This window comes from Babesia microti, chromosome II (assembly GCF_000691945.2).
Source record: "Babesia microti strain RI chromosome II, complete genome".
NCBI classification, from domain to species: Eukaryota; Apicomplexa; class Aconoidasida; order Piroplasmida; family Babesiidae; genus Babesia; species Babesia microti.
In genome coordinates this window covers 379,382-389,332 of record NC_027206.1, presented here as the reverse complement: position 1 = coordinate 389,332, position 9,951 = coordinate 379,382, and the positions used below count along the sequence as shown (strand labels likewise).

General features: G+C 33.8%; 5 protein-coding genes across 5 annotated transcripts; 1 reads left to right on the top strand and 4 right to left on the bottom strand.

Annotated features, from left to right (window-relative positions):
* On the top strand, nucleotides 510-1,763 carry BMR1_02g01070 (CCR4-NOT transcription complex subunit 4; the record flags this gene model as incomplete). Its single annotated transcript, XM_012792533.1, has 1 exon — nucleotides 510-1,763. The coding sequence occupies one exon, from the start codon at nucleotides 510-512 to the stop codon at nucleotides 1,761-1,763; it is 1,254 nt and encodes a 417-aa protein (XP_012647987.1).
* A 38-nt stretch (nucleotides 1,764-1,801) lies between these two features.
* On the bottom strand, nucleotides 1,802-4,297 carry BMR1_02g01065 (Elongation factor Tu GTP binding domain; the record flags this gene model as incomplete). Its single annotated transcript, XM_021483120.1, has 13 exons — nucleotides 1,802-1,881; nucleotides 1,903-1,957; nucleotides 1,978-2,055; nucleotides 2,077-2,574; nucleotides 2,597-2,799; nucleotides 2,820-2,987; nucleotides 3,008-3,124; nucleotides 3,146-3,379; nucleotides 3,400-3,565; nucleotides 3,587-3,679; nucleotides 3,701-3,964; nucleotides 3,985-4,130; nucleotides 4,153-4,297. 13 exons carry the CDS (start codon nucleotides 4,295-4,297, stop codon nucleotides 1,802-1,804), a joined length of 2,247 nt encoding a protein of 748 aa, XP_021338078.1.
* A 122-nt stretch (nucleotides 4,298-4,419) lies between these two features.
* Nucleotides 4,420-8,107, bottom strand: BMR1_02g01060 (hypothetical protein; the record flags this gene model as incomplete). The annotated part of the gene is given in 12 exon segments (XM_012792531.1): nucleotides 4,420-4,464; nucleotides 4,487-4,526; nucleotides 4,541-4,734; nucleotides 4,886-5,083; nucleotides 5,105-5,195; nucleotides 5,402-5,871; nucleotides 5,892-6,077; nucleotides 6,367-6,574; nucleotides 6,595-6,785; nucleotides 6,809-6,915; nucleotides 7,437-7,983; nucleotides 8,006-8,107. The coding sequence occupies 12 exon segments, from the start codon at nucleotides 8,105-8,107 to the stop codon at nucleotides 4,420-4,422; spliced, it is 2,379 nt and encodes a 792-aa protein (XP_012647985.1).
* A 225-nt stretch (nucleotides 8,108-8,332) lies between these two features.
* On the bottom strand, nucleotides 8,333-8,635 carry BMR1_02g01055 (hypothetical protein; the record flags this gene model as incomplete). The annotated part of the gene is made up of 1 exon (XM_012792530.1): nucleotides 8,333-8,635. The coding sequence occupies one exon, from the start codon at nucleotides 8,633-8,635 to the stop codon at nucleotides 8,333-8,335; it is 303 nt and encodes a 100-aa protein (XP_012647984.1).
* Nucleotides 8,793-9,848, bottom strand: BMR1_02g01050 (SDO1, SBDS, ribosome maturation protein SDO1; the record flags this gene model as incomplete). The annotated part of the gene is made up of 1 exon (XM_012792529.1): nucleotides 8,793-9,848. The coding sequence occupies one exon, from the start codon at nucleotides 9,846-9,848 to the stop codon at nucleotides 8,793-8,795; it is 1,056 nt and encodes a 351-aa protein (XP_012647983.1).

Here is a 9,951-nt window from a genome sequence, read left to right as displayed (position 1 = left end):
GCAGACATAATAATCTGGAGATGTAGTTAACTATAAAGCAATACACTCGGATGATGATATTTTTATATATCTAGACGATATGTCATACATTAACGCCTATCTATAATGAAGTATATTGCAAAGGTATCTGTAGAGAAGGGATAAGAGATAGTCTAGTGTGTCTATGGAATATGTAATGATAGATTGTGATTGAGATAAAAGAGTTAGATATATGTGATAGGGGTGGCATACATACCAAAGTGATTAGAGTATTTACTAAGGTAGATACATTACCACATAATATTACCATTAACTAACACGTAAACCGTTTGATCTATGTAGTATGTGACTAAAGTGGGTTGATATAGAACTAGTTAATAAGCATAGGGTTACCCAGTAACAATATATGTGTAATACGATGGGTCGATAGGGCAGTTAGATGTAGTGCTAAAATGCCCAAGTGCACGCGATAATTGATATTGATTATTTATAATATAATCGATTTAAAATAACTGAATAAACTCTGCAATATGTCCGATACGGAGGACGAACAACTGTGCCCTCTCTGTATGGAAGGACTGGATGAAACAGATCGTTCATTCTCCCCCTGTGGTTGTGGATACCAAGTTTGTCTCTGGTGTTTACACTACCTTCGAACGTCAATGGGCGACAAATGCCCCGCCTGTCGAAGACCATACGATGAATCGAAATTTCAGTTCACCGGGCAATTGCCCACCCTTAACGCTACTACATCTTCCAGCTCCAATCGCAACAAGAAGTCCAAGGAGGATATATCCCGCTCCAATTCCACCACATCCCAATCACAATTGCATTCTTCGCAGCTTCAAAATGGGACAGCATCTACGGCATCCCTGGATGACCTAAAGAATATGCGCGTTTTACAGCGCAATCTGGTTTATGTTGTAGGTTTGCCTCAGCGATTGGCCAAGAAGGAGGTGTTGAAGAGGCCAGAGTATTTTGGCCAGTATGGGAAAATTCAGAATGTGGTAGTAAATCGCAGCCAAGCCTATAGTACGCATTGGGAAGGGCCATCATACAGCGTGTACGTAACCTACAGTAAAATAAGCGAAGCTTCCGCTGCAATCGAAGGAATTGACGGATCACAAGTTGACAATCGTATCCTTCGCGCCTCTTTTGGTACGACAAAATATTGCGTTTATTTTCTTAAAAACGTGAAATGCACGAACGTCGATTGTTTTTATTTACACCAATTGGGGGATGAAAAGGATACATTTTCACGGGAAGCGATGATACCAGCGAGGCACCAATTGCACGGTCTGGCACATCAAAAGGCGGATATATCGGAAAATAATACTATTGGCACTCCTAACAAGATTTTTGGCGTTATAAATCCACAAATCAAACACAACAGCACTAATGTCGTATGTGATAATCTCGTGTCCAATGAGGGTGACATATTTGACCTAAATGGGATTGATGTGTCATTAGATATGCTAATTTCCTTCTATAATAAAGGCAATGAGTTTCTGATTGTCACTGACGTCACTAATGATTTGTTGAAAAGCTTTAAATCCAAATATCAATACTCTGTAACTAATGGTATTGAAGAAGATGTAAATGCTGTAATAAGAGGGATTGGGTACAAATGGAGCCTGAAAAAGATAGGAAATATTCATGCCAATAACGAATCCACCAAGAAATGTAGCTCTAAGTTGGATCTAGATTTGGATAGACTCAAAGTTCAATGCGAACAAACTAGAAGTCAAATAGTGAACCATTTACATCAATTATATCAGTCGTAGAATTGCTGTAAATATTAATTGATCTATCGCATCAATTATCAAGTATAAGTCGAGCAACTGGTGATGTTATCATCAGTGAATGTATACCCTATTGGTAGCATGGAAAATATTGTATGGCCTACGTAAAAATATTGGTTACCCCTTCCTAGAGATTTAATTCTTCCAGCAATACCGTGCAGTTTTGATAATTTGGCCTGAATTAACCATTGGATACCACTGCAATAATATCAACTGACTGTCCATCAAAGGGGTGGTGATTTACTTGCCAAATCTCAGCGTCCACATTAGCCGTCTATGTCTCAGCTTTGTTTACCAAATGACTAGTAATATTGCCCAAATATTCAACTTGTGTGTTGATATCCAGTCGCATAATAGGTTCCATAAGTTCCACTTTGCATGATTCTAGTGCCTGTTTGATAGCTAAATTGACGTGTTTCTTCAGTATCGGGGATGAAACATTTTGTGAAAGGAGGATTAGTGTTAGTTTTGTTGTAACAATTTGACTTCCTTTTAATGGCCCATTGCATAATGAGTTGTGTGCAGTATCTAGTAGTTCATTAATTGTGTGTTTATCTTCATTAATAGTGAGTGATGATGATTTTCTATCATTGGAATTGCTAGATAAATTTATATGTATTTGAGACTGATAATCTTGATCCCAGTAGGAAGATAATGAAAACTTTCTAGAAATACCTTCTTTGCTAATTTCCTTGTACTTTTCCATATTTGGCAATTCTAGTGGGTTTAGAAATACCTTCATATGAACACCTTCACATTCATACTCGAAATCTAGTGATTCTGTCACCCTTTCCTAACATTAGGTGAAGTTATACCTTATATGAAATTTGTATTGGACCTAATTTCGCTTTTATCCCGTACTCCCTAAGCAATCTTTCCAAAAATATTTCCAGATGCAATTCGCCCAGTGCACCTATGGATAAATTGTCTTGCTCATTTGGGTTGTAATTGATGGTGATACTGGGATCTTCTATTGACATTAACTTAACACAATTTAGTAAGTTTCGTTCTGAAACTCCTAAATTATGAAGTAATTACCTCTTGGGCAGTCTAATGTTGCAAAACAAACTGGGGGTGCTTGACTAGTTGTTAATCCGTAAGACAAAAATTTATCACTATCTAACACCGAATTCATGTCTTTTCCGCTAATAAGGTATTGCCCTGCTCTCAAATCATCATTAGTTGAATAAATCATACCAATATCCCCTAATTTAAGTTTAATATACCAGAAATTAGACGATCAACTTTGATATGCTCGCTGCCCTTGACCTTAAATATATACTCAATTTTAATAGTGGAATTCGTGGTAGAATTTCTAAACTTATCATTGGCCTTTAACTCTCCTAAATGAATTATAAGCTTGCCATAACACATTCTTATGAAGCAGTTTAGGCGCTTCTTCTTATCAATTACTATTTTGAATATGTAACAGGCAGCTGACGTTGTAGATTCTACTGATTTGTTATTAGAAGTACGCAGAATATTACATGGTCCATCCCTGGCTGATTTCATAGGATTTGGAATTAGTTTGCATATATAATCTAGTAGGATTGAAATGCCATTGTTTTTAATAGCAGACCCGCCAAATACAGGAGTCACTAATTTAATAGTTTAGTACCCGCTCCCTTTTGTAATTGTCTTATTAGCGCATTTTCAATGTCCAAATTGTTCAATTTTGCGTCGTTGATGTACAAATTAGCTAATTCATCATCCAGTTCCACTAATTTATTTTTTAAACAATCAATGGAACTCTTAATTTCATCATCTATCAGCCGATCATTTGCCTGGATAATTAACTATAATACCAGCAAATCCACGACATTTCCATTGTTTAAAATGCTTACCATTGCTACTGGATTGCATTTGAGTCTATGTCCAATATTTTTGACATTAGAATTCTGAATAACGTCGAAGCGTACCAACAAAACTCCCTCCCTATCTAACTTATTGACAAATATAATCAACGGAATATCTTTAGGTAACTTGGAATAAATATGAATTGTTTGGGCCTCAACATTCCGTGATCCATCGATTACAAGTATACAGCCATCTATAACCTCCATTGCACGGTAAACATCCAAAGAGAAATCGGAATGTCCTGGCGTATCTATTAAGTTAATCAAATTGTTTCGCCATCTAAAAGTGGAAAAGGCAGATCTGATTGTTATCCCCCTTTCCTGTTCCTAAGTCACTGATAACTTACCAACGGCATAAAGTCGAGTTGAGTCGTTCCATCGTCGATATTACCCATGCAGGATATCTCATTTGCAAGGTATAAAACTGACTCTGATAAAGTAGTTTTACCAGCGTCTACATGCGCCATAATTCCTATGTTCCTAATGTCGCAGGCTATATTAATTGTTTTACATACTTTCATATGGTATGAATGCTGACTTGCTGCCCTTTAGTGAGGGACTATTTGGGGGTTTAATTGAGTGAAATCGAATATTACAGTAATTTGTGAATGTTTTGGTGCGATTTATGTGTTTTGCGATATCTATCCTACAGATGTGCATGTTGTATTTGTCTTTAGACGCATTCAGACGTTAAACATTGTACCGATGTTGATAATTTTAAAATTTTTTAATTGCTTACTAGCTATATATATAGTATAGTATTAGTACAAATGTAAAATAGGTTATGTATCTGGGTTTAAAAATTTGAATAGGGATTGTTGATACTCCTGCACTATAACACGCCCTTACCTCCAGCATATCAAACGGATAACTGGTAAACCACCAGTCACTCATCTTCATAACCTAAATAAAATGTCTATTGCCTGCCGTATAAATTGCGATAGACAAATTGCCAAGTTAATTTCCTTGGTATACAACATGATCCATTTCATATTGTTGTATTCCTTCCTAATCTGTTGGTCAAAAATCATTTCCACGAGATAAGTACAATTTAGCACACATAACTTAGTTGATGTTGCTGAATATATTTCGATAAACTTTGTCAATAGCAAAATTCCAACTTCAGTGGCTTGTATATTGCCCAGTGTGGCACTCTACTATCAGAAATTTACTTACTTTCATGGTAGATGATGTTATATGCATTATAAACTCATCAATTTTATCAATATATAAGTCTATATCCTACACTAAACCAGTAAATACCTGAGATTCTACAAGTGCTAACATCGTATCCATGGCCAAGTTGTTCACAATCAAATTGTTATCAAAATATTTATTCCATGTCGTCCAAGTTAGTGTGAGCTTTTTTGAGTTATTTGCATTGGGATCCATGTTTGTCACTTTCTGACCTTGGAATAACTTTCGAAAATAATTATTTGTATCATCCTATCTCAATATGCGTATCACTTCTATATGTCTAAAAACATCAAAATCGTTGTTTATCCTCACTAACAATGCAGTTGATGCCAATGAATGTGCCATATTTGAAACTTTACTACTGCAAAGCATCTCGTTTAGCCACTTTACAAAATTTTTGTTCTTTAGCATTGTACACAATACTAATTCAGTATTATCTTACCTGGTAAACCATTCTTTGTAAAATTATCTAGAAGATGAGGCAATAGGTGTGTCATATACTCTTTTGTATCGTTTAAAACTCTGTAATCAGATTCTAAAGCATATCTGTTGTGAATTTTAGGTTACATGAGTGAAAGTAATTTATCAAATTCTGATAACAGATAATTGTGATTTAGTGCATTTTTATTGGTTATATAGGTCAGTTTTATTATTATAGCGATGAAATAGAATGAATTTAGTTGTATTTGTCTTTCTGAACTCAAAGAAAATGATATTATATCTGAGAGTGACAGCAATACAGCTTTCGATCTGTCCACCTCAATTTGTATGTTGTTCTTAACAAGCTCATTTGTAGTCCATAAAGTAACATTATATAAGTGTCTAAATGATATTCCAATTTCGTTTTCAAATTTCAGGGGCTTAACCATGAAATATTTTATGCATAGAGGTATAATCTTTTTTACAAACAGAGGAACCAATATGGTATATGTGTCACATTCGCCCTCCCCTATATTCCATTGATTGTATTGATTGAATATGTTCTGGTGTCCTTTTATTAGTGAAAGACTCTTTTCAACGTTAAAGTAACTAAATATCTGAGTGAAATTATGTTTACCATGTACAAGCATTTATATCTATCCAAAATATCTATTTTGATGATTAACTGCTTGATAAAGGAATATATTAGCTTTCGTTTGATTCTTAAGTAACTATTTTGGTTTAGCAACCACTTCCAAGTGTCTAGAGTTGTTTTCTTGAATATATTGTAAATTTTATCAAATATGGCATCATTCTCATCGATCTGTGTTAGTAAAATATAGACAAATTGATTTGCTTACCCTTTCTATATTACACGTAGATAATATCATCATTTTGTTCTAAATCACAGGCACCCTTACTGTGTCAATGCATTCGGTGTACCCATTAGAATTGATGTGTTCATCGCAGAAGAGATATGTCATTATTCTATATTAATATATGAGATTCACCCTCTGAAATATGTTTTTATACGTGGAAATAGGATTTCAAGGGCATTTAAGATGCAAAAAAGATTCAAATTGCTATTAATATTCTATATAATTCACAATTACTTTATTAACAATGGAAGGTGTAAAGGAATTGTTTACACATATACAAATGATTATGGTATGAAGCAATTCAAATGTTTCCTCGTTAAATTCAATTAAAAAGGGTCGTATTGCGAAAATAAATGAATTGGAAATTAGTATTATTTCAAATCCTATCTGTTTTGCGTGCTTACTACTAATCTTTCCATTATCCTTAATCGCCTGTATTAAACTATATTACAATGCTATTACCGCAAAGGATCTAATTTTACTAAATTATTGGAATTCGACTTACAAAAATAGTTCCTTATTTCATCTAAAATGGTAGTGATTTCATCAATTTCAGAATCAAATGTAATCGACTGATAATAATTTTCTAGCAACAACGATTGGTTCATGATTTTAAAAATCAATATATTACTTCCAGTAATGGTGTTTTCATCCTATATGAAAGATTTTTACAAACTGAATACATGTGAAAACACTTTTCTATCATCAATAATAACTTGACTAAATACGTAACATCAGTGACATTTTTAACAACGACTAGGGAGACTAGCAAATTAATCCCTTCTACATATATTTCAAATAGCATATATTTAATGTAATCACTTTCCATCCTCTCCATTTGCACACAATAAATGTAGCTTAGAAATTTCTGTCTGAATGTTGGTGCGTTCACTGTTTATCAAAATTGTCTTCACTAAACACACTGTCACCGCATTCACACATGCCTATATAATGACATACTTACTGAAATTGATTTTTGAGAGTATAAATCCAAGCCAAATAATTATAGTTGAATGGTAATACGTATATAACTCTCTAGTAAAGTTAATATTTTCGCTTGTAAAATGCTCAAGATGGTCGACGATACAAAATATTGATTCAAACAAGTTAATGTTATATTCCTAAATAATATTGCCATTACCGGATAATTTAAGATAACATAAGTCGTTACATTTATCAATATTTTAATAAAAATCCAATATTGTTCTGTCAAATCATCTACTTTATATATTTCATCGAATTTTATAATGTACAGGTGTAACAGCTTCACGAATATGACATTTGCTAAATCAGTCCATTTTTACCATAACTGGCGTGTAGTTTGAAGCTTCTACAGGTAATGAAATTATCTCTTATGCACACTAGTGACATTGTAGCCACTTCAATGCTATTTATGCGAATGGATTCGATTAACCATTCGCACATTCCAGTGGCATATAGTAGATAGTTTGATATGTGCTTGTGTTGACAAACTTCGGAAATTATTGTGAGAATACACATTTTAGTCTCCTCATTGCACCTCTTTGAAACGATAAAATTTTGCATTATCTTAACAATGTCTAGAAACAAATTGCTTGAGTGGAGGATTTCCCAAAATACCCCCTTTCTATTCAGGAACAAGATCAAATAAAGTATGTTGACAACCAATTCATTGGTATACTCCCGATCAATCCCCTTTAACACGTTTGACATTATCTTCTCAAATGTACTTAATAGTAAATTGTAACTATTGTGTTCATATTCCAATAGTAGGCTCGTGAATGATATTATTTTATAAAGTTCAGATAAATTGATACAATTATCGAAATAGTACTTTATTAAGAAGTTTAATTCTGTAACAAAATTCTTATTCTAAATACACAACTATTATTACATTAATAAATGTATTTGAGAATTGAGGTATCTTCACAATCAAATAGGCGTTAAAATCAATTATACATTCCATATATATCTGGTCTTTGTAATTCTCGTGCATACAATTAGTTATGTACTCAACAATTAAGTTTCTAATTTCCATGAAATATTGTGTATCTTTACTGTTATTAAATATACAACTGATGGCTCTGAATTAATTAAATTATTACCTAATAAATTCAATTCCAATGTGAAATGTCTGATCGTTTAGATTAAACCCATTATGAGACAGTTTATTGGAGTCAAATATTACACCAATCTACGTTATATTTATCGACAACAGCATTTAATTCTGTGATTTACTTACTGAACTTGTGAAGAAATTGATATCGTATGACAAGTAAATTAAGGGGTTCCTAATGTCACCCGCAGATAAAACGTTTACATATTTGAGGAATTTCGCAAGAATATCGTACTTTATATAAACTGGAGTCGATGATATCATTAAATCTGATAAACAGTGACAACAAATATCATATTGACTAATTATTTGCTTGTGAAGTATGTTGTCGTGTTGACGTGTTGATAACATTTCTACATTTTCGTTCAGCAGTTTTAGACAAAATAAAGACACATTTCTATTAGACATATTTACTGGCTTTTATTATCACTATTACTAATATTGAGTGGGTAGTGTGCAAAAAATTCAATGCTATCTAACTGTGACATGAAAGTGTCAAATAACTTCGTGCATGAATTTTCTCTAACAAAAACCACAAAACATTGCGATATAGAGTATTAATTGATTAAGAATCCACAGCAAGAAATCCGTTAGCAACATCAATAGATATTTCATCGTACATCTCTTTAGTAATTGGTTCCAAAGCTTTAAACTTCCTCTTCACATTAAAAGCATGCCAATGGCTCTTGCAGTGATCACGGAACAAGTTACTGGTTTGAAATGATATTCTACAAGTTGAACATTTTACTACTTTGTCGTTTTTAAGGTCAATGCTGGCTTTAATTTTGGGCGAATTTGTGGAAGTTTCACTGCAGAGCTTAGCTTCACTAATCATTAACGTTTCAGATGATGGAACTTTGATATCGCTTGTCTGGCGCTCCTTTACGTGATGGTTGACTATTTTCAGAGTACCAGGAGGAGATAATTTGTTGACAAAGTTATCCAAGTCTCTATAATAGCTGGGGCAGCAGGTAAAGGTAAAACTATTAGAGTTAACGCATGTATCATTCTTCGTTTCATTTTCAATACTTACATCACATTTATCTATGAAAGATCTTACTTGCTCAGTGAGTTCGTGGGAGAACAAAATTCTTAGTCTTATTTGAGCGCGAGATATATGTTCTGGCATTTCCTTTTTTAACAACGAAAATCCTTTGAGCGCCTGTTTTTTAGTAGATTCATCGATTGTACACGAAAACCCACAGCTCTTAAGAGATTCCTCAATCATTGTGCGGGTGAGAGGATACCCAGTTTGAGGATTTATACACATTTCGTGTAAAATTGATACCACATCTTTGAACTTTTTTTGCAGTGATTGTAATCGCTCTTCGTGACTAATTTGCAAATCTCCCTTCTGCAGTATAACCCTAACGATCTCGTCATTGTTTAGTGACTTAAAACACTTTTCGATCTGCTTCTTATTGGCCACTTGCCCTTTAGATACATTTGTGAATATTAGGTCTGATTGGACCACATCCTTAATATCACATTTTACGCCTGAACGCCAATCTAGTACTTTGTTTTTGTAGCAGGCAATTTCAAATCTTTGCCCATGCAACTTAAGCCGCACAGTTGCTACATCTTTTATTTTAACTTGATTGCATGGCTGAAACAGGGCCATTAATCACAATATTGGCAACAAGTCTGTATGTTGGAAATATATATGTTCATCCATACATAACACGTGCCGTGTCATGCAACAACATTACTGATGCTAATTGGTC